The following is a 25,273-nucleotide window of genomic DNA, read 5'->3' on the forward strand; positions in this document are numbered from 1 at the left end:
TGTGCCACTGTGGAGCACGAGATTGTGTGCCTTGCAGTTCTGTTAAATATGGTTGCAATTGCACCCCCTGTATGATGGGAATTCCTTCTTGCCTACTGAACAATGTAGCAGTCATCTGCTGCTGCAGTTGACTGTTGATGACCACCTCCTCTTCTTAAGGCAGCAATACCTGTGGTTCACAACACTCTCCATGCACATGAAACAATATTGTGCACAGCAGCAAACTCCTGGGGTACAATTACTACACTACACCCTTCATTCAGTTCCCAACGATTGTTCCTCATCTGAAGTTATTCAAATGTTGTTACAGAGCTGTGATGTCATGGAGACCACCACACACTGTGACATAACTACTTCCTAATTAACATGTGCATGACTGGGAGACCTCTGGCAACACGTTCACTCACTTTCATTCAATTCCACCAAGTGATTAATACATGTTATGTTACTTTACCTATCTTGTCCTTAAGTTTTGCAGAGCAGTGTAAGTAAGTTTTATATATATATATATATATATATATATATATATATATATATATATATATATATATAGGGAAACATTCCACGTGGGAAAAATATATCTAAAATCAAAGATGATGTGACTTACCAAACGAAAGCACTGGCAGATCGATAGACCCACAAACAAACACAAACATACACACAAAATTCAGGCTTTCGCAACCAACGGTTGCGTCGTCAGGAAAGAGGGAAGGAGAGGGAAAGATGAAAGGATGTGGGTTTTAAGGGAGAGGGTAAGGAGTCATTCCAATCCCGGGAGCGGAAAGACTTACCTTAGGGGGAAAAAAGGACGGGCATACACTCGCACACACACATATACAGACACAATTTTGTGTGTATGTTTGTGTGTCTATCGTTATGCCAGTGCTTTCGTTTGGTAAGTCACACCATCTTTCTTATATATATAATGCCTATCTACCGGCGCTTTCCCGCTTGGTAAGTCTTGGAATCTTTGTTTTTAATATATATATCCCCCTAAGATAAGTCTTTCCGCTCCCGGGATTGGAATGACTCCTTACCCTCTCCCTTAAAACCCACATCCTTTCATCTTTCCCTCTCCTTCCCTCTTTCCTGAAGAAGCAACCGTTGGTTGCGAAAGCTTGAATTTTATGTGTATGTTTGTGTATCTATCGACCTGCCAGTGCTTTTGTTTCATAAGTCACATCAACTTTGTTTTTAGATATATTTTTCCCACGCGGAATGTTTCCCTCTATTATATTCATCATTATAATGTGTGTGTGTTTTGTTTTTACACTTAAAAATATAGAACATCTAAAAAGCTCACACACTGATACATCTGAAGATGAGCAGTGCCTGTCCATAGTTTTTGTTTACTAATTCCTTCACAGAATCTCCAGTATTCTAATATATCACATTTTACTCACTTTGGGTTTCAGAAGAAAAAATTCTTCCCAAAAATTTGGATTTCCCACAGTTGGATCTTCTCCCTGGAAAAAAAAAAAACCAGTTCCATGTTAAATCGGCTATCAGTTATTACCTGGAGCACTAATACTCATAAACTGACTTACCCATATCAAATAAATTAAGCGAATTTAAAAGAGAGGATCTCCTCAGAAAAAAATAATTCCACCCACTGGTAGAGGACACAAAAAATTGAGTAAGAATTAAGGAAAGATGGAGTGGGTGGGTGGCTGAGGAGGGGTGGAGATGATTGGAGGGGGATGAATTTGGGCTCAGGAGAGAGAAAGGGAGAAAGGAGTAGAGGCTGAGGAGTGAGGCAGAAAGGGAGAGGGGTCTAGGGACAGATGGGGGCAATTGTCAAAAAGGAGGGTGGATTGAGCATGGAAAGACAGACTGTAATATGGATGGGGAAGCAATGTAGAAAGGCAAAAATGAGGTAAAAAGTAAAAAGGCTGAGCAAGAATTACTAGACTGATGGATAGTGAATAGGGATTGAGGAGGGAAAGAGAAAGGTTACAATGTAAGGAGCTGGGTTAAGAAGGAAACAAATGAAAGCTAAGTGCGGGAGGTACAGGGGAGAGGGAAGGCTGAGTGTCAAAACTGAAAATTAAGGATACCATTAGGTAAGAAAATGGATGAAGCAAGAAAGGGATTGAGAGTAAAAGGTAGGATGTAGGGGGAGAGGAGTTGAGATGGGTGGTTGGTTAATTTGGGGAGTAAGGACACCAAACTACAGGGTCAGAGTCCCTTTTTCCTCATTCAAACAGATCTCGAGTTAAAAACAGTCCAAAAAGGAGTCAGCGAAGTTAAAAGGCATAAAACTACATTAACTTCAAAACACTCTAAAAGACAAGAATGACCGAAACTAACACAAAGGGGAAAACGTACACCAAAAGGAAAAAGTAATGGAAGGTATTAAAACAATATAGCAGATGGCCTGGGCTGGCTGATCACAAAATTAAAAAGGATGAGCCAGCCACTCTGTAACACACTAAAATCTCCCGTTTAAAAGATAAGGCGAGATGAACACACACAGGGAAAAGACAAACACCTAGGCAAACAAAATGCACAGAAAGAGTAACGAAGAGGTGAAATGGAGGGAGAGTGGAGGCCACCCTAAGATTGTATGATAAAAACCTCTAAATCAGCTGTTGAGGCATCAATGCCCAACACCAGGTAGCATTCTAGGAAGGTTAAAAGTCCATCACAGAGCAGCTAAAATTGGACAGTCCACAGCTCGTAGTTAGTGTTGCTGCCCCTGGATCATAGGGTCCCGGGTTTGATTCCCAGCCAGATTGGGGATTTTCTCTGTCCGGGGACTGGATGTTTGTGTTGTCATCATCATCATTCCCGACAGTGGTAAGACTGGACTATTAAAAAAATGGGACTGTGTGCAAATTGGGACTTTGTATGGGCGCTGATGACCGTGCAGTTGAGTGCCACACGAACCAAACATCAAATTTGGGCAGTCCAACAAAATGTGGATGACAGTCACAGGGGAGCCACAGTGACATTGAGGTAGGTTCTCATGATGGAGGTGGTGACCATGTGTTAGCTGAGTATGCCCAATGTGAAGCCAGCAAAGGACAACAGAGTCCCTGCAAGTGGCTTGCATGGATGATCACTACACATTGATTGTCTCCTTGATAACAGAGAGTTTATTTGGTGTACTGAGGGTGCACCATTCAGTATCCTAGATCGCGAAAATTTTATGGCGGAAGATTAATCGGAGATCAGTCTCTGGCAGGCCGATCTTCAGAGTTGGTTTACCAGTAGGCTGTCTGGCCAGGCTGTCAGCAAGTTCATTGCCCAGTATCCCGACATGTCCTGGGGTCCAAATGAAGGTCACTGAACATCCACTATTGCCGAGGGCATAAACAGACTCCTGGATAATCATTACCAAAGGATGTAGAAGAGTCGGTCACTGAACATCCACTATTGCCGGGGGCATAAACAGACTCCTGGATAATCATTAGCAAAGGATGTAGGAGGAAGCTCTGGTTGAGACCTTGTAGACTTCTTAACACTTTGACCGCCAGCAGCATTTTTGTAAATTTTTCAGTTTGGATGTGACTTTTTCCCTTCATGTTATTTTAAAAAATTAAGCTAGTATATCTTATCACAAAGGAAATTGTAAGAAATCAGTATTAACCTGATAAATATGGTGTGATCAAATGCGATGCACATGGCCCATTTTAAACTTAAGATGCAACTAGGAGCTTTATAAGCCCACATGCAGCACTTCTGATGCACACTCGTATATCTGAGGAAGACATTATTGTTGGTGAAAAAAACGCCAACTAACTGCTACATAACTGCTACTTTAATTATCAAAATAAAAACTTCCATTTTTACACATTTGTGCATTAGAGAAAAACAGTACATCACATGAAACTCTGAGGACAAATTTGGCATTCTGCTTGCTATATCTGACAGCAAGCTTTCGCCCACCTGCATTGGAGAGTTTCTGGTAACAGCCGTTCAAACTTCGTCTCACTGCAGTTTCAACCAGTTTGTGATTCCCATTCATTAGTGTCTCCTGAACACTGTCGATCCTGTGTAACCCATTTGTCTAATGGAAAGCAATGATACACATTTTTTTGTCTTGTAATTTGAACATACAGAGCATGAGCATTTACAAGAGTAATACTTAATAGTAATTCTAAAACCACTTTGTGGTACCACTTCACTGACTTCCTAAATCATGATCCATAGGTTTCCTTTTGATCTGAAAGACCATTGAAGTGTTTGGCTGTGTTGTAATCCACATTGAATTTGGTTTTTTCATTGACCTCTCCTTGTATTCTTTGCCACAAGTTCAGGTGTGTCCTTCACTGTAAAAAAAAGACTTCCCTCTTATCAGGCAGCTTTCCGACAACAATCTTTGTGTTGCTTTCCGCAACCGTCACTTCCCCTTCTTCAATGTTTTTATAGTAATAGTTTTTGGATGTCCCCTTCTTCTGGGGTCCACACAAACATCACTGAACGACTGGACCGTTCCAGGGCAGTGATGGACTCCTGGATGTTCACTACCGAAGGATGGTTAGGCTAGCACTGGTCGACAGCTTGTAAGCTGCTCAGAGAGTCAGGACAGAGAAGAAATGACTCAGCAGAACAGGAACAGATGTACTGATGTGCACAAGATATGGCCAAAACCTCTGCAGTGAATACACTGCAGCCAGTGGGAAAAGAATGCTGCTGAATATGGACTCTGTGGACATAGGTGAAACCAACATTACCATGAGCCATCAAGCTGTCAGTGTAAACAACTTCAGAGCACCGGAACACATCAAGAATCGAAAGGAAGTGACAGTGGAGAGCGCCAGCATTAACGGAGTCCTTGGGGCCATGCAAAAAATCCAGCTGAAGCTTCAGCCGAGGTGTACACCATGGAAGTGTACGTGAATGGACCTCAAGTAGAGGTGATAAAGGGAAGCACTCCAATTCAGAGAAAAGGGATCGCACACGAACCGCAATCATGAGCACTGACCTAAGCTGCCAATACGGGAGATGAACTGCAACGGGAGGCACCAGGAGACGGTAATTCTGATGCTCAGGAAAACTACGAATGTGTGCAACATAACTGGCAAGTAGTTGCACACGTCGGATCCACACTGGGACTCTAGCCTCCACCAGAGCACTGGTCACCACACTCGTTCTAAAAGATCCTGTTGCTAGGAGAATGCCACAGTGGTGGTGCACTAGGCCGAGTAAGAGCAATGCTGAGGGCACCGCCGGACCGTAAACCAGACTCCCACAGTCAAGCCGGGATTGAACAAGGGCTCTGCAGAGCTGCAACACCGTAGAGTGATATGCAGCCCAGTTGGTGCTTCTCAGGCAGCAGAGAGCATTGAGGTGCTGCCAGCACTCCTGCTTCAGCTGATGAAGGTGAGGTACCCAAATCAATCAGGCGTCGAAAACCAGTCCTAAGAATCAATACGTCTCCACTACAGTGAGTAGATCGTCATTAAGGTAAAGTTCAGGTTCCGGATGAACGGTACGATGTCGACAAAAGTGCATGACACAAGACTTCGTGGCTGAAAATTGGAAGCCGTGGGCTAGAGCCCATGACTGTGCCTTGTGAATGGCTCCCTGTAGGTGCCGCTCAGAAACACCAGTACTGGAGGAGCAATACGAAATGCAGAAGTCATCTGCATACAGAGAAAAGGAGACCGATGGCGCTACAGCTGCTGCTAGGCCATTAATGGCCACTAAAAATAGAGATACACGTAATATGGAGCCCTGCAGAACACCATTATCCTGAATACGGGGGTACTATGGGAGGCACCAGCTTGGACACGAAAAGTATGGAATGACAGGAGGTTTTGGATAAAAATAGGGAGGAGGCCCTGGAGACCCTACTCATTTAATGTGGCAAGGATATGATGTCGCCAGGTCGTTTACGTAAGTCAAAAAATACGGCAACAAGATGTTGGCGTTTGGATAAGGCTGATCGAATGGCAGACTCGAGAGACCCAAGATTATCAGTGGTAGAGCGATCCTGGTGGAAGATGTCCTGACATGGAGCCAGTAGGCCATGCGACTCCAGGACTCAACACAACCGTCGACACACCATATGTTCCAACAGCTCACAGAGAACGTTGGTGAGGCTGATGGGCCGACAGCTATCCACATCAAGCGGATTTTTACCGGGTTTAGTACCAGAATGATGGTGCTCTCCTGCCACTGCAATGGAAAGACGCCATTGCACCAGATCCAGTTGAAGATGATGAGGAGATTTCGCTTGTAGTCAAACGAAAGATGTTTAATCATCTGACTGTGGATCCGATATGGCCCATGAGTTGTGTTGGGGCAATGTGCAAGAGCGCTGAGGAGCTCCCATTATGTAAATGGGGTGTTATAGGCTTCACTGTGGTGTGTAGTGAACAAGAAGACTTTCCTTTCCATCCGCCGTTTGAGAGTGCGAAAGGCTGGGGGGGGGGGGGGGGGGGGGGGGGGGTAGTTCTCTGGCGCAGAGGCTTGAGCATAGTGCTCAGCAATCGCGTTTACGTCAGTAGAGAGAATGCCTTTGATGTTAATGCCAGACACACCTGTTGAGGTCTGGTAGCCAAAGAGACGTCTGAGCTTTGTCCAGACTTGGGAAGGTGATGTCTGGCACCCAATGGTCGACACCTACCTCTCCCAACACTCTTGTTTCCATCGTTTTATAAGCAGCCAAATGTGGGCATGGAGCCACTTAAAGGCTATTAGGTGCTCTAGGGAAAGGTGCCGCTTATGTTGCTGTAGAGCTTGCCGACGCTCTTTAACTGCCTCATGTGTGGCGTCCCCAGTATTAAGAGGCAGAGGTCGAGTTGGGACAGTAAATTTTTGACCTCTCTGCCAAGGCCACGAAGCATGGTGCTACCCCACAAGGGGTTATAGGTGTTAAAATTTCCAAAAAGTAGGAAAAGTTTAGGGAGTTGATCAATCAGTGCAGCCAATACGTTCAGGGATACCACACCATCTGGAGGGAGATATACATTGCAGACAGTTATTTCCTGCATCGTCTGTATACTGACAGCCACAGCTTCAAGAGGAGTTTGAAGGGGCACTGGTTCACAACATACCAAGTTCAGGACATAAACGCAAACTCCACCTGACACACTATTATATCCACTACAGTTCTTGTAATATCCCCTGTAGCTACGAAGGGCAGGGGTCCGCATTGCCGGGAACCAGGTTTCCTGGAGGGCAATGCAGAAAGCACGTGTAAAGCTTAATAGCTGCCGTAGCTCAGCCAGGTGGTGGAAAAAACCGCAATTCCACTGGAGGATGGCGTGATCGTCAGACTGGGAAGGCATGAAACCCTCAATGAGGCAGTCTATGCCTTAGGGTCACCTGCTGCCACCAAGTTATTTCCTGAACAGGCTATATTCAGTATGTCTGAGGGTCTGGTGAGATGCCAGAATCTTCACCTCATACTCAAACGCAGAGCTTGTAGGCAGCAGCAGCGGTGGTGTGGGTGCCACCGCAATTCCCTTGGTCTTGGGGGGGGGTCTTCTTCCTGAATTTCTCTCACTGATTCTTGGGTTTCTCTGGCTGTGAGGGCTTAATTGACTCAGTCTCTGGGACGGAAGATGATCATGAAGCCCTACGACCAGCTGCTTTATGCACTTGAACAACTGGCGGGTATCATCTTTCCCACTAGCTGAAACCTGTGAAGGGAGTGACCCAAGGAACCCCTTCCTAGCGAGAGGAGCCAAAGAAGACATTTGCTTCTCCAGCTGAGAAGTGGGGACTTGTGTCCCCGATGGTTGGGGGGGGGGACAGTGCTCCCAAGGTAGGTGGTGCGGGAGCAACAGGGAGGGAAGTGCCCCCCACCATCAAGGGGGCAGGTGTAGTCTTCCGACTCTGAGGGCCAACTGGAACTTGTGGAACTGATGGAGCTACAACTATTCTTGTAGCGGTGGCATAAGAGGAGATCATAGGCACAGGATGTAGGCGTTAAAATTTCTCTTGGCCTCAGTGTAGATCAGCTGCTCCAGGGTCTTGTATTCCATGATTTTCCTTTCTCGCCGTAAAATCCTGCAATCTAGTAAGCAAGGAGAATGATGTTCTCCACAGTTGACACAGATGGGAGGCGGGGCACATGGAATATTGGGATCGGATGTATGTCTACAATCTTGACATGTGATGCTGGAAGTACAGCGGGAAGACATATGTGGCCGAGCTTCCAGCATTTAAAGCACGGCATAGGGGGAAGGGTGGGAGACCATCACCTTGACCTTCTCAGGTAATGTGTCACCCTCAAAGGCCAAGATGAAGACAATGGTGGCAAACTGATTATCCCTCGGACCCCGAAGGGCATGTCGGACGAAATGAACTCCTCATAACTCTAAATTGGCATGCAGCTCATTGTCAGACTGCAAAAGAAGGTCCCTGTGGAATATAATCCCCTGCACCATATTTAAGCTCTTATGAGGTATGAGGGTAATGGAAACATCCCCCAGCTTGTCACAAGCGAGTAATGCCTGTGACTTGGCAGAGGATGTTGTTTTTATCAAGACTGACCCTGACTGCATTTTGGACAAGCCCTCCACCTCCCCATACTTGTCTATATTCTCTACAACAAACTGAGGCTTCACCGAGACAAAGGAGTCCCCATCAGCTCACGTACATATGAGCTACCGGGGCGAATAAGGTTCGCTGCCGTTCTTAGCCTAGCGTTCCTTTCATGGTGTGGCCAAAGAGGGGAACAATTTAGGAGCATACTTCCTTGCATTGTACTGAGACTTGGAATGTTTAGAGACTGCTGGTGTTTAGTCACCAGCAAGTGACTATCCCTCAGACGCCGAAGGGCAAGCCGAATGAACTAAACTCCTCGTCACTCTAAGCTGGCACGCAGCTTGTTGTCAGATTGCAAAAGATGGTATGCTTTACTGCATATCATCCCCCTGACGCCATCCACTCTGACCAGGGGCCCTCCCCATGGGCACCACCCAGCCGCAGCAAAGGCCACCTGGCAGGATGGCCATTGCCAGGAGTCCCGATGTCCCAGGCTGACAGGCATCTACTCCTTCACATAAGTGGGGAGTTAACGGCACAGACATCAGCAAAGTGATCCCTGTGTAGTCAGGGGGCTACAACCAACAGGGTACATGGTGGCCCCACCACAATGGACTGGCTACCATGCTTGATATGAGGTGTGAAGAATTCCATCGTTATCGTTGGGCAGAAAACAACTCTACATAGTGGGTGTAGGAAAATGCACACAGGAAGGTGTCCTCGCTCAAGAGATGGAGGATGAGCATGACTGCAATTCCACAACGAGAATGTGGCCTAAAGATCTCAATGCACAATGGACACAATGCACCATGTAAGGTGCCTTTCTCCAATTGGCTCGCTCTTCGAGAAAATTTTGAAAAATAGAGGTCAAACCCTACAGGGGACCATCACATAAAGTCTGAAAGGTGTGAGACTCCTTTTTCCTCTTATGACAGGCAGGAATACCTCGGGCCTATTCTAACCCCCAGGTTCACAGGGCGAGTGTCCTAAGGGATCCCTTCAGTGTGAGAGGAGGCTGTAGCTTCTCTGGCTTTCAGGAGGGGCCCGATGTCCCTGGAGTTTGTCGGGGGTAGTGTTGCTGAAATAGGTGCTTTAGGAACAACGGAAGAACAGGTGCACCCAACCACCAAGGGGGTGGATGTATTCGGATGGCACGGAGGGACCGCTACACCTGGAAGAGATTGTGGAACTGCAGTCACAAGTGAAGGCGATGTCGACACAGCTGCAGCATATGTAGGTTTCAAGTGAATAGGATGCAATCATTCAAATTTACGTTTAGCCCCTTAGTAAGTCAGCCGGTCCAGGGTCTATACATAGGAGGAAGTGTCACACATGAAGTATTTGGATGTAGCGAATGTCCGCAGTCTCATGTGGCACTGGAAGCAAAGTGGCCAAATTTCCAGCACTTAAAGTACTGCATAGGAGGAGGGGCATATGCTTTATGTCACATCGATAAACCATCACTTTGACCTTCTCAGGCAATGAATCATCCTCAAAGGCCAAGATGAAGGTACCGGTAGCAACCCTATTGTCTTTGGGGCCCCTACAGATGGTTTGGTTTGGTTTGGTTTGTGGGGGTTAAAGCGACCAGACTGCTACGGTCATCGGTCCCTTTTTCCAAATACTAAAAACACTCACAGAGGAGAAAAACGATCAACAGACAATAAGACAGATGACACAGAACAAGAGAAACGTAGACAAAGACCAGACAAGACGAACTAAAATCACATAGTGTGACGGTGGTTGGCCGACCATACAAACAAAAGGGGAAAAGCCAACCACCGAGAAACACATGAAAAAAAAAAATCAGACAAATCGTAGGCCATAGGCCAGAATCAACACAAAAACACACACTTACATTAAGCGATAAAATCTCCCTGCCCAAATAAAATGCAGAACTATGTCCGCTATGGAAGAGTCGTCAGATAAAAGCGCAGAGAGCGTATCAGGCAGGACAAAAGTCTGCTCGAGCACAGTTAAAAGGGCGCACTCCAACAGAATATGGACCACCGTCAAGGACGCCCCACAACGACAAAGAGGGGGATCCTTACGACACAGTAAATAACTGTGCGTGACTCGGGTGTGGCCAATGCGGAGCCGACAAAGGACGACTGATTCCCTGCGGTTGGCTCGCATGGATGACCGCCACACAGTAGTTGTCTCCTTGATACGGCGGAGTTTGTTTGGCATGGGCAGGTTGCGCCAATCAGTGTCCCATAAATCGAAAACTTTGCGGTGTAATAGTGCCCGCAAATCAGTCGCTGGGAGGCCAATCTCCAGAGATGGTGCACTAGTGGCCTCTTTCGCCAGGCGGTCAACAGTTTCATTTCCGGGTATCCCAACATGGCCCAGGGTCCAAACGAAGACCACAGATCTGCCGCAACGGGCAAGAGTATGCAGGGACTACTGGATAGCCATCACCAGACGAGAATGAGGGAAACACTGGTCGTGAGCTCGTAAACCGCTCAGGGAATCGCTGCAGATAACGAAGGACTCACCTGAGCAGGAGCGGATATACTCTAGGGCACGAAAGATGACGACCAGCTCAGCAGTGTAAACACTGCAGCCAGCCGGCAACGAACGTTGTTCAGAATGGTCCCCTAGAGTTAGTGCATAACCGACACGACCAGCAACCATCGAACCATCGGTATAGACAATGCCAGAGCCCTGATACGTGGCCAGGATGGAATAAAAGCGGCGTCGGAAGGCCACTGGAGGGACTGAGTCCTTCGGGCCCTGTGCCAAGTCGAGCCGAAGGCAAGGGCGAGGCACACACCATGGGGGTGTACGCAGAGGGGCCCGTAGAGGAGGTGGTACAGGGAAACACTCAAGCCCGTAGAGAAGCTGTTTGACGCGTACGGCGATCGGACAACCCGACCGGGGCCGACGTTCTGGCAGACGGACGACTGACTGCGGGAACAGGACACGATAATTTGGATGACCGGGCGAGCTAAAAACATGGGCAGAATAAGCAGCCAGTAGTTGTTGGCGTCATAACCGCAGTGGAGGGACACCTGCCTCCACAAGTATGCTGTCCACAGGGCTGGTCCGGAAGGCACCAGTGGCAAGGCGTATCCCACTGTGGAGGATTGGGTCCAGCAGCCGTAATGCAGATGCTGAGCCATAAGCCAGACTCCCATAGTCCAGACGGGACTGGATCAACGCCTGGTAAAGCCGTAGTAGAGTAGATCGGTCGGCGCCCCACCCGGTGTGGCTCAGGCATCGCATAGCGTTTAGATGCCACCAACACGCCTGTTTAAGCTGCCGAATATGAGGCAGCCAAGTCAACCGGGCATCAAAAACCACCCCCAAAAACCGATGTGACTCCAACACTGAAAGAAGCTCGCCGTCAAGATAAAGCCGCGGCTCCGGGTGAACAGTGCGTCGCCGGCAGAAATGCATAACGCAGGTCTTGGCTGCCGAAAACTGAAAACCATGCACTACAGCCCAAGACTGCACCTTGCGGATTGTGCCCTGTAGCTGACGTTCAGCAGCTGCAATGCCAATAGAGCTGTAGTAAAGGCAGAAGTCGTCAGCATACAGCGAAGCGGAGACAGAATTTCCCACGGACGCAGCGAGCCTGTTAATGGCTATTAAAATCAGACAGATACTTAGAACAGAACCCTGTGGCACACCGTTCTCCTGGACTTGGAAGGAACTATATGAGGCTTCGACGTGCGCGCGGAAGGAACGATTCGACAGAAAATTGCGAATATAGATCAGCAGAGGGCCCCGAAGGCCCCATCCATGAAGCGTAGAAAGGATGAGACGACGCCATGTCATATCATACGCCTTCCGCATGTCGAAAAAGACAGCTACCAGATGGTGACGATGGGCAAAGGCAGTACGGATGGCCGACTCCAAGCTCACCAGATTGTCGGCGGCGGAGCGGCCTTTACGGAACCCACCCTGAGACGGAGCCAGAAGGCCCCGAGACTCCAGTACCCAATTCAAGCGCCGGCTCACCATCCGTTCAAGCAACTTGCAAAGAACGTTGGTGAGGCTAATGGGACGGTAGCTGTCCACCTCCAAAGGATTCTTCCCCGGTTTCAGAATGGGGACAACAAGACTTTCCCGCCATTGCGACGGAAACTCACCCTCAACCCAAATGCGGTTGTAAAGGTCGAGGAGGCGTCGCTGGCAGTCCACTGAAAGGTGTTTCAGCATCTGAGAGTGGATGCTATCTGGGCCAGGAGCGGTATCAGGACAAGCGGCGAGGGCACTGCGGAATTCCCACTCACTGGATTCAGGATGGTGGGTGCGAAAAGAAAGACTCCGACGTTCTATCCGCTCTTTAATGGAGTGGAAGCCCAAGGGGTAGTTGGCAGAAGCGGAATTCAGAGCAAAGTGCTCTGCCAAGCGGTTTGCAATGACGTCGGAGTCAGTACAAACTGCTCCATTCAGTGAGAGCGCAGGGACGCTGACAGGGGTCCGATAGCCATAGAGGCGGCGAATCTTGGCCCAGACCTGCGATGGAGTGGCATGGAGGCCAATGGTGGACACATACCGCTCCCAGCACTCCTGCTTGCGTTGGCGGATAATGCGGCGGGCTCGCGCACGCGGCCGTTTGAAGGCGATAAGGTGTTCGATTGAGGGATGTCGCTTGTAACGCTGGAGCGCCCGCCGGCGAGCTTTAATCGCTTCAGCGATCTCAGGCGACCACCAAGGCACAGTCCGCCGCCGAGGGGACCCAGAAGAACGGGGAATGGCAAATTCGGTGGCAGTAACGATGCCGGTGGTGACCGAATGAACCACTGCATCAATGTCATCATTAGAGAGAGGCTCAATAGCGGCAGTAGAGGAGAACAAGTCCCAGTCAGCCTTATTCAGAGCCCATCTGCTAGGGCTCCCAGAAGACTGACGCTGTGGTAGTGACAGAAAGATCGGAAAGTGATCACTACCACACAGGTCGTCATGCACTCTCCATTGGACAGACGGTAAGAGGCTAGGGCTACAGATCGAAAGGTCAATGGCGGAGTATGTGCCATGCGCCACACTGAAGTGTGTGAAGGCACCATCATTTAATATAGAGAGATCGAGCTGCGCCAATAAATGCTCAACGATGGCGCTTCGACCTGTTGCCACCGACCCACCCCACAGATGGTTATGGGCGTTAAAGTCGCCCAGTAACAAGAAAGGTGGCGGCAATTGGGCTATCAGAGCAGCCAGGACATGCTGTGCGACATCACCATCCGGTGGAAGGTAAAGACTGCAGACGGTAACAGCCTGTGGCGTCCACACCCGAACAGCGACAGCCTCTAAAGGTGTTTGGAGAGGTACAGACTCGCTGTGAAGAGAGTTCAGGACAGATATGCAGACGCCAACAGACACCCTTTCATAAGCTGCCCGGTTCTTATAATAACCCCGGTAGCCACGGAGGGCGGGGGTTCGCATTGCCGGAAACCAAGTTTCCTGCAGAGCAATGCAGAGGAAAGGGTGAAGGCTGATAAGTTTTCGGAGCTCAGCTAGATGGTGGAAGAAACCGCTGCAGTTCCACTGGAGGATGGTGTTGTCCATGGCTGAGAAAGGCGTGATGGGACTGGGAAGTGAGATTACGCCGCTGGGTCATCTGCTGCCTCCGATTTAGCACCTGTGATAGTGCTTTCCATGGCGTCTAATGGACCGGCGAGATCGAGGTCCTCAGCAGACGCCAGAATCTCCACCGCATCCTCAAACGCAGAGCTGGAAGGTTGCGGTGGGATGGCTGCCACCGCGAGTTCCTTGGGCTGAGAGCTCTTCTTGGGTTTCTCACGCCGTTCCTTGGGTCGCACCGACTGGGAGGCTTCACCGATTCAGTCTCCAGGACGGAGGAGGATCGTGAAGCCCTACGACCAGCTGATTGCGGGCACTTACGCCACTGTCGGTCGTCAGCCTTCTCGCTGGCGGAAACCTGGGAAGGGAGGGACCCAAGGGACCCCTTGCGAGTGTGAGAAGCCGAAGAAGTTGGACACTTCTCTGGCTTAGAAGTGGGGACGGACGTCCCCGATGGGTGGGATGGTGTTGCTCCTGAGGTAGGTGGTGCAGGAGCAGCCCGGTGGGTAGAGCCCCGCACTGGCGAGGGGGCAGGAGGAGTTGTACTACTAGTTGATCCGGCCACAATTTGAGAAACAGACGGGGCTAGCACAGGTGTTGTAGCAGCAGCGTAGGAAGATGTCATTCTCACAGGATGGAGTCGGTTGTATTTCCTTTTGGCCTCAGTATAGGTTAGTCGGTCCAGGGTCTTGTATTCCATGATTTTATGCTCTTTCTGGAAAATTCGGCAGTCTGGCGAGCAAGGTGAATGGTGCTCCCCACAGTTGACACAGATGGGAGGCGGAGCACATGGAGTATTGGGATGTGATGGGCGTCCGCAATCTCGACATTTGAGGCTGGAAGTGCAGCGAGAAGACATATGGCCGAACTTCCAGCACTTAAAGCACCGCATCGGGGGAGGGATATAGGGCTTAACGTCACATCGGTAGACCATCACCTTGACCTTTTCCGGTAAGGTATCCCCTTCGAAGGCCAAGATGAAGGCACCGGTAGCAATCTGATTTTCCTTCGAACCCCGATGAATGCGCCGGACGAAATGTACACCTCGACATTGGCGCGCAGCTCTTCATCAGACTGCAAAAGAAGATCCCTATGGTAAATAACTCCCTGGACCATATTTAAATTCTTATGGGGTGTGATCGTAACGCCAACATCCCCCAACTTGTCACAAGCGAGTAACCGTCGTGACTGGGCAGAGGATGCCGTTTGTATCAGGACTGACCCAGAGCACATTTTTGACAAGCCCTCCACCTCCCCAAACTTGTCCCTTAAATGCTCGACGAAGAACTGAGGCTTTGTGGAGAGAAAAGACTCCCCATCAGCCCTCGTACAAACTAAGAAGCGGGGCGAATAACTGCTACTGCCATCCTGAGACTTACGTTCCTCCCACGGTGTGGCCAGGGAGGGGAACGTTTTCGGATCGTACTTCTGAGCGTTAAACTGAGCCCGAGAACGCTTAGAGACTGCTGGCGGCTGGCCACCAGCGAGAGACGATGTACCACGCTTCATTACGGGTCATCTGCCCTGATGCCACCTACTCCGACCAAGGGCCCTCCCCACGGGCGCCACCCAGCCACGGCAAGAGCCACCTGGCAGGATGGCCGTTGCCGGGAGTCCCGATACCCCAGGAGGATAGGCCTCTACTCCTTAGCATACGTGGGGAGTTAACGGCGCAGGCATTAGTAGAGCGATCCCTGTGTTGTCAGGGGGCCACAACCAACAGGGTACATGGCGGCCCCACCGCAACGGACTGGCTACCGTGCTGGATGTTAGGTAACATGTGGTCCATGGTCGCCATCGGTGCGGAAAGAGGCACTGCACAGTGCAAGGTATAATCTGCACGCAGAAACAGAGTCACGCCCAAGAGATGGAGAGCGGACAGGACTGCAATTCAACGGTGTATAAGCTGGCGAAAAGTCTGATCGTAAGATGGACACAATGCACCAAGTAAGGCGCCCTTCCCCAATCGGCTCGCTCTTTGGAAAATTTTGAGAGATGGAGGTCAAACCCAACAGGGGACTGTCATATAAGGCCGAAAAGTTTGAGACTCCTTTTAGTCGCCTCTTACGACAGGCAGGAATACCGCGGGCCTATTCTAACCCCCGAACCCACAGGGGGACCCCTACAGATGCACCAGATGAAGTGAATACCCCACCGTTCTAAACTGGCGCAGAAATCATTGTCAGACTGCAAAAGAAGGTCACGATGGAAAATAATTCCCTGGAGCATGTTGAGGGTTGTATGGGGAATGACGGAAATGGGAATATCACCCACCTTGTCACAAGCGAGCAATGTCTGTGACTGGGCCAGGGATGCTGTCTGAGTTAGGACTGCCCCACTTATCTTTTTCGATAGCACTGCCACTACCCCAAACTGGTCCTCCAGGTGTTTGACAAAAAATTAAGGTTTTGTAGCCAGAAAGGAGCCCCTACCCATTCTGCTGCAGACTAAATACCTTGGTGAGTAATGCTCCCTCTGGTCCGTAGATCTACATTCCTCCAGTGATGTGGATAGGGAGGGGGACGACTTAGGGTCATATCTCCCAGCATTAAAGTCGACTTTTCCTTTTTTAAAGTGCTTGGGTCATTCAGTCCAAAGCCCAAGATGACTTGGTCTGCTTCTTTGTGGGTCATCCACCCTGATGCCACCCACTCCGATCAGCTGCACTCCCCATGGGTGCTACCCAGCCACAGCAAAGGCCACCTGGCGTGATGGCTGTTGCTGGGAGTCCCAATGCCCCAAGAAGATGGGCATCTACTCCTTGGCATATGTGGTGAGTTTACAGCTCAGGCATCAGCAGTTCGATCCCTGTGTTGTCAGGGGGCTACCACCAAATGGGTACATCATGGCCCCATTGCAGCTGACTGGCTATCACGCTGGATGCTGGGTGCCAAAAAATCCAATATTGTCATGGGGGCGAAAGAGGGCAGTGGACTACAGAAGTACATGATTTACCCTATATGGCGTCCTTGTCCAGATAACTGGATTGCAGGTGGAGTTGCAGATCCAGGACAATATGAGGTGCAGAAGGTCTAATTGAACACTGCATATATGGCGTACCGCATTAGGCGTCCTTCCGCAAATGGCCCGCACTTCGGATAATTTGGAAAGATGTGTAGCTCAAACACTAAAAGGGGATCATAACTCATTAGGATGAAAAGTGGGAGACTCCTTTTAGTCACCTATTATGACAGGCATGAATCCCTTGGACCTATTCTAACCCCTAAACCCACAGGGGAGGGGTGGGGGGGAGGGAGGGGAGTTTGACATGAGAGAAAGGACAGGACAGCGGGAGAGGAGGGAGATATCAAGGAAAATTAATGGAAAAGGGTAAATGTATTAATTTGAGTTAAGGGAGCCCACTCTGGAACTGGCGAAGTCTAAAGTTAAGTGTAAATTGTTCTGACACCTCTGACAGTTGACGACATCTTCTACTGCAAGTTCTTTGCTTTCCATATTTTGGGAGAAGCTAGTAGGGAACAAAACAAGAAAAACTTGTCTAGTAAACATTAACTCTCAAATGAATACCTTAAGAACTAGGAACACTTGTTCAGCAGAAGAGATGTGTTTCACAGCAGCAAGGATGAACAAATGCTCATGGTTCTTAAGGTATGCACTGCAGGCCCTAGGTTTAATAGACTTCGTTTTGTTCCATATTACTTACTCACAAAATACTAAAAGCAACGAGCTTACATTGGAAGAGGTCCACTGCCAGGGGTATTAGGACCCTTACCTCAAATCAATACTTTTACCCTCGTCCATCACCCCTGAAGGTCTGTAATATCATCATGAAGAAAGAGAATATTAAAATATTAGACATAACTTACCCTAAAGAAAGACTCGTATATCTGGACTACTTTCTCCTTCAACTGCCTTTTGGAACCTGATCCACTACGTTTTCTCGATGCCATATTTTCACTCACAAATATTTTCACTTGCATTTAGTACCTAGAAAACAGGATAGCAGAGTAAAATTAGGTCAAAATGGTTCAACTTTAGCACAAGTAAATGTTACTGGAACTTTACAGTTATGAAATATTTGATGGGTGCATTTACAAAAGAGTCACTATAATTGAAAAATTACTTTTAGGGAATTTTGTAGGCTACGTCGTCTTCTTTGGCAAAATGTTAGCAAACTTTGTGAGCAAATTATGATATGATTTAGAGAATGCCTCATCGAACTGTAGCTGTTACACAAACGAAGCTGCTAAATACTTATAGCATTCTTGTGCCACCCTTTTGCCTGTAGTTACAGTAAGATTACATTTAAATGAGGTGTTAACAGCTACGACAAAGCATTTCTATCTTATGCCCCAAGGAATTATTAACTTTTATCTGCATTATGAATGCAAATATGAAGCTACAATCTGTGTAAATATCATTTGAAAATTTCCACTTTCCAAACTCTATGACTCTGACGGGAACATAATATTTCCTAAAATATGAAGTCGTGGGCGTGACTGTCACAATTTTTTGTATTTGAAAATAAATGCACATCAGAGTAAAAGGAAAGTATCTGAAAAACACATAAGGAGAAGGGAATGACAGCTTGTGATGTCAGAACAACTATCACACACAGGGAAGAGTCAGATATACTAGTAACCTGTAATTTCAGAGTAATCCCGTAACACACTAATTTGCACAAGACACTAACACAAAGGAGACATAAGTTTATACTATTAAAAACAATTAAATATAAGGAGAAAGAGGAAACATAATTTAAAAAAAGCAGAAAGACGAAAGACCTGAACCTTGGAAATAAAGCAAAATGAGAACTGAGAGAGACTGGGGATCCGCTTAAGGCTGTTTACCCAGAGAGTTGGTACCATTAATACGTGAATAAAACTGAGTTCAGAAATATTCAAATAACCCAAATGATAAAAAAAAAACCTTAACACTTCCTGGCAGATCAAAACTGTGTTGCACTGGGACTCAAACCCAGAATATTGTCCTTTGCTGGTAATGGTCTTGTTGAGTTAGATTCAGTGCAGTTTTAGTCTGCCCAAAAGTTTTTAAATTGTACACTCTTGCAGTGGAGCGAAAGATTCATTATAAAGCCAAGTACTTGCTGACAGTATTACACTGCGGTTTTCTTCAACTATTCATGGTCTTATTTAAACGATCTACTACAAATAACATGTAAGTGGAGATACATGCAAATAGCTATTCTTTCTGTTAAACAGGCCTGTTCTTCTTGACTTAGCATGAGACAAGGAAGTGATATACCTGTAGATTTTCTCTCATATGAGTGCTGCTTAATCTCCCATTAATTTCTCTACATTCTAAGTAAGTCTTCTGGCAAACAGGAGCTCTTCATTCTCGTCCTATGTTGAGAGGAGTACGTAACAGAAAAAATTCTTAGCTGTTCTCCAACAGTACTGTGTGCCACAACTGTATTGGCAAGTTCACAGTCTACGAAAATGCTTAAAATCACTAGAATGAGTTGGATCTCCTTCCACCCTATCTACTCCAAACTCTTTCGAACTATCTGTTTACTTCTCCAGTCTTCTAGCAAGCACTTTGAGGACATTAACTTCAGTGCAATCCAGATACTGGTACACTTGGCATGTCATATGTTGTTGTTGTGGTCTTCAGTCCTGAGACTGGTTTGATGCAGCTCTCCATGCTACTCTATCCTGTGCAAGCTCCTTCATCTCCCAGTACCTACTGCAACCTACATCCTTCTCAATCTGCTTAGTGTATTCATCTCTTGGTCTCCCTCTACGATTTTTACCCTCCACACTGCCCTCCAATGCTAAATTTGTGATCCCTTGATACCTCAGGACATGTCCTACCACCTGATCTCTTCTTCTTGTCAAGTTGTGCCACAAACTTCTCTTCTCCCCATTCCTATTCAATACTTCCTCATTAGTTATGTAATCTACCCATCTAATCTTCAGAATTCTTCTGAAGCACCACATTTCGAAAGCTTCTATTCTTTTCTTGTCTAAACTGGTTATCGACCACGTTTCACTTCCATACATGGCTACATTCCATACAAATACTTTCAGAAACGACTTCCTCACACTTAAATCTATATTCGATGTTAACAAATTTCTCTTCTTCAGAAATGCTTTCCTTGCCATTGCCAGTCTACATTTTATATCCCCTCTACTTCGACCATCGTCGGTTATTTGCTCCCCAAATAGTAAAACTCCTTTACTACTTTAAGTGTCTCATTTCCTAATCTAATTCCCTCAGTGCCACCCGAATTAATTCAACTACATTCCATTATCCTCCCTCCTTTCAAGACACTATCCATTCCGTTCAACTGCTCTTCCAAGTCCTTTGCTGTCTCTGACAGAATTACAATGTCATTGGCGAACCTCAAACTTTTTATTTCTTCTTTCTTAATACCAAATCCGAATTTTTCTTTTGTTTCCTTTACTGCTTGCTCAATATAGAGATTGAATATCATTGGGGATAAGCTAAAACCCTGTCTCACTCCCTTCCCAACCACTACTTCCCTTTCATGTCCCTTGACTCTTGTAACATCCATCTGGTTTCAGTACAAATTGTAAATAGCCGTTCGCTCCCTGTATTTTACCCCTGCCACCTTTAGAATTTGAGAGTATTCCAGTCAACATTGTCAGATGCTTTCTCTAAGTCTACAAATGCTAGAAACATAGGTTTGCCTTTCCTTAATCTAGCTTCTAAGATCAAGTCGTAGGGTCAGTATTGCCACACGTGTTCCAATATTTCTACAAAATGAAAACTGATCTTCCCCGAGGTCAGCTTCTACTAGTTTTTTCCACTCCTCTGTAAAGAATTTGCGTTAATATTTTGCAGCTGTGGCTTATTAAACTGATTGTTCGTTAATTTTCAGATCTGTCAATGCCTGCTTTCTTTAGGATTGGATTTATTATATTCTTCTTCTGAGGGTATTTCGCCTGTCTCATACATCTTGCTCACCAGATGGTAGAGTTTTGTCTGGGCCGGCTCTCCCAAGACTATCAGCAGTTCTAATGGAATGTTGTCTATTCCCGGGGCCTTGTTTTGACTCAGATCTTTCAGTGCTCTGTCAAACTCTTCACGCAGTATCATATCTCCCATTTCATCTTCATCTACATCCTCTTCCATTTCCATAATATTGTCCTCAAGTACATCACCTTTGTATAGACCCTCTATATACCCCTTCCACCTTTCTGCTTTCCCTTCTTTGCTTAGAACTGGGTTTCCATCTCAGCTCTTGATATTCATACAAGTGGTTCTCTTTTCTCCAAAGATTTCTTTAATTTTTCTGTAGGCAGTATCTATCTTACCCCTAGCGAGATAAGCCTCTACATCCTTACACTTATCCTCTAGCCATTCCTGCTTAGCCATTTGGCACTTCCTGTCAATCCCCTTTTTTGCCTGCTTCATTTACTGGATTTTTATATTTTCTCCTTTCATCAATTAAATTCAATATTTCTTCTGTTACCCAATGAGTTCTACTAGCCCTTGTCTTTTTACCTACTTGATCCTCTACTGCCTTCACTACTTCATCCCTCAACGCTCCCCATTCTTCTTCTACTGTATTTCTTTCCCCTATTCCTGTTAATTGTTCTGCTATGCTCTCCCTGAAACTCTGTATAGCCTCTGGTTTAGTCAGTTTATCCAGGCCCCATCTCCTTAAATTTCTACCTTTTTGCAGTTTCTTCAGTTTTAATCTACAGTTCATAACCAATATATTGTGGTCAGAGTCCACATCTGCCCCTGGAAATGTCTTACAATTTAAAACCTGGTTCCTAAATCTCGGTCTTACCATTACATAATCTTTCTGAAACCTGTCAGTATCTCCAAGCTTCTTCCATGTATACAGCCTTCTTTTATGATTCTTGAACCAAGTGTTAGCTACAATTAAGTTATGCTCTGTGCAAAATTCTCCCAGGCGGTTTCCTCTTACATTTCTTAGCCCCAATCCATATTCACCTACTACGTTTCCTTCTCTCCCTTTTCCTACTACCGAATTCCAGTCACCCATCACTATTAAATTTTCATCTCCCTTCACTATCTGAATAATGTCTGCCCCTGGTAGCTGAGTGGTCAGCGCGACAGACTGTCAATACAAAGGGCCCGGGTTCGATTCACGGCTGGGTCGGAGATTTTCTCCGCTCAGGGACTGCTTGCTGTGTTGTCCTAATCATCAACAATTCATCCCCATCGACGCGCAAGTCGCTGAAGTGGCGACAAATTGAAAAACTTGCACCAGGCGAACAGTCTACCCGACGGGAGGCCCTCGTCACACGACATTTCATTTCATCTGAATAAATTCTTTGATTTCATCACACATTTCTTCAATTTCTTCGTCATCTGCAAAGCTATTTGGCATACAAACTGGTACTACTGTAGCAGGCGTGGGCTTCGTGTCTATCTTGGCCACAATAATGCGTTCACTATGCTGTCTGTAGTAGCTTACTCGCACTCCTATTTTCCTATTGATTATTAAAGCTACTCCTGCATTACCCCTATTTGATTTTGTATTTATGATCCTGTATTCGCCTGACCAAAAGTCTTGTTCCTCCTGCCACCGAACTTCACTAATTCTCACAATATCTAACTTTAGCCTATCCATTTCCCTTTTTAAATTTTCTAACCTAACTGCCCGGTTAAGGGATCTGACATTCCACGCTCCGATCTGCAGAACGCCAGTTTTCTTTCTCCTGATTACGACGTCCTCTTGAGTAGTCCCCGTCCGGAGATCCGAATAGGGGACTATTTTACCTCCGGAATATTTTACCCATTAGGACGCCATCATCATTTAACTATACAGTAATGCTAAATGCCATCGGGAAAAATTGCGGCTGTAGTTTCCCCTTGCTTTCAGCCGTTCGCAGTACCAGCACAGCAAGGCCATTTTGGTTAGTGTTACAAGGTCAGATCAGTTAATCATCCAGACTGTTGCACCTGCAAGTACTGAAAAGGCTGCTCCCCTCTTCAGGAACCACACGTTTGTCTGGCCTCTCAACATATACCCCTCCGTTGTGGTTGCACCGATGGTACGGCTATCTGTATCACTGAGGCACACAAGCCTCCCCACCAACGGCAAGGTCCATAGTTCATGAGGGGTGGGGGGGGGGGGGGGGGGGGGGAGGCATGCCGTATGATTACTGCTAATGGTTAGTAGTTGAGAGCTATTATGGTACATGATGTGAAAGGTAAGTCAGTCTGTGAAGTGATTTCTTGATCTGCTTGGCAGCTTCCTTGGATGCAATTCAATAAATCTTCAAACAAGAATGTCACTACAGGAGGACAAGTTGGTATGTGCTCACTCATTACACATGAACAAACTACTGCTGTTGAGGCTTGACTTAAAGTAACAGAAGTGTTAACCAGTGTCCAACACATCATTATTTTATTGAGCAAAGTAATCTGTGTGTCAACTAGCAGTGAAACAAAAGTGATCGACAAAATTTACAAAACTTTGGGCAAAGAGGAGATCACAGGCAACAACAGCTCTTAAACAATGCATTTTAAGTGAGAACAAAATTGTAACGAAGCAATAAAGATGCACACACATTTAACATTTCCTCTTTCAGCGTCTATGTTTCAAGACAGTCTCAGTAAGTGTAACACTGCATTTAGGAGGCTATGGGTTATGAGGCTGACAGCAGTTTTACAGTTAACTATGTGCTATATGATCTGGAATGTCATAGGTAGAGAGAGCCCACAATTACTTAGCCCGTACATGTGCTTAAGGCACAATTAGGGAGTTGACAGCAGTAGTAGTGGGGGCTGTGGTGTGACTGGCCACGGCATTGTAGGGAGGGGGCTGCAGTTTAACGGCTGAAGTGTAGGTGCTTCTGTCAGTACAACCAATAATGTGACAAATACAGACCTCTGACAAATAGCTTCTCATTAGAGTAAACAAAAAAATAATAAATAAATAAATTTAAAAAATACAGAAACAAGCTCAGCGCCAGTAGGAAATCTGATACAGCAAAAAAGGGGTAAAATGTAGCATAGCACACAAAATTGTTTACTACAATACTGACTACGTAAAATAATGAATAGAGGTCATATGCAAATTGCATGTGTCCTCTGACAACATGTTCGTCAGTATTATGATACACTCCTGGAAATGAAAAAAAGAACACATTGACACCGGTGTGTCAGACCCACCATACTTGCTCTGGACACTGCGAGAGGGCTGTACAAGCAATGATCACACGCACGGCACAGCGGACACACCAGGAACTGCGGTGTTGGCCGACGAATGGCGCTAGATGCGCAGCATTTGTGCACCGCCGCCGTCAGTGTCAGCCAGTTTGCCGTGGCATACGGAGCTCCATCGCAGTCTTTAACACTGGTAGCATGCCGCGACAGCGTGGACGTGAACCGTATGTGCAGTTGACGGACTTTGAGCGAGCGCGTATAGTGGGCATGCGGGAGGCCGGGTGGACGTACCGCCGAATTGCTCAACACGTGGGGCGTGAGGTCTCCACAGTACATCGATGTTGTCGCCAGTGGTCGGCGGAAGGTGCACGTGCCCGTCGACCTGGGCCCTGACTGCAGCGACGCACGGATGCACGCCAAGACCTTAGGATCCTACGCAGTGCCGTAGGGGACCGCACCGCCACTTCCCAGCAAATTAGGGACACCGTTGCTCCTGGGGTATCGGCGAGGACCATTCGCAACCGTCTCCATGAAGCTGGGCTACGGTCCCGCACACCGTTAGGCCGTCTTCCGCTCACGCCCCAACATCGTGCAGCCCGCCTCCAGGGTGTCGCGACAGGCGTGAATGGAGGGACGAATGGAGACGTGTCGTCTTCAGCGATGAGAGTCGCTTCTGCCTTGGTGCCAATGATGGTCGTATGCGTGTTTGGCGCCATGCAGGTGAGCGCCACAATCAGGACTGCATACAACCAAGGCACACAGGGCCAACACCCGGCATCATGGTGTGGGGAGCGATCTCCTACACTGGCCGTACACCTCTGGTGATCGTCGAGGGGACACTGAATAGTGCACGGTACATCCTAACCGTCATCGAACCCATCGTTCTACCATTCCTAGACCGGCAAGGGAACTTGCTGTTCCAACAGGACAATGCACGTCCGCATGTATCCTGTGCCACCCAATGTGCTCTAGAAGGTGTAAGTCAACTACCCTGGCCAACAAGATCTCCGGATCTGTCCCCCATTGAGCATGTTTGGGACTGGATGAAGCGTCGTCTCACGCGGTCTGCACGACCAGCACGAACGCTGGTCCAACTGAGGCGCCAGGTTTAAATGGCATGGCAAGCCGTTCCACAGGACTACATCCAGCATCTCTACGATCGTCTCCATGGGAGAATAGCAGCCTGCATTGCTGCAAAAGG

General features: G+C 47.3%; 1 protein-coding gene across 4 annotated transcripts in view; it reads right to left on the reverse strand.

Annotated features, from left to right (window-relative positions):
• Window positions 1-25,273, reverse strand: part of LOC126365861 (armadillo-like helical domain-containing protein 3) — a 128,508-nt gene that overhangs the window by 97,302 nt on the left and 5,933 nt on the right. For all 4 annotated transcript variants that reach the window (XM_050008529.1, XM_050008530.1, XM_050008528.1 and 1 more), the window contains exons 2-3: window positions 17,805-17,925; window positions 1,404-1,466 (exon numbers count right to left, since the gene is read on the reverse strand). In XM_050008529.1, the coding sequence (XP_049864486.1) occupies window positions 1,404-1,466; window positions 17,805-17,918 (177 nt within the window). In that variant the 5' untranslated portion in view covers window positions 17,919-17,925. The remainder of the gene's footprint in view (window positions 1-1,403; window positions 1,467-17,804; window positions 17,926-25,273) is intronic.

This window comes from Schistocerca gregaria, chromosome 4 (assembly GCF_023897955.1).
Source record: "Schistocerca gregaria isolate iqSchGreg1 chromosome 4, iqSchGreg1.2, whole genome shotgun sequence".
In the NCBI taxonomy this organism is placed as follows: domain Eukaryota; kingdom Metazoa; phylum Arthropoda; class Insecta; order Orthoptera; family Acrididae; genus Schistocerca; species Schistocerca gregaria.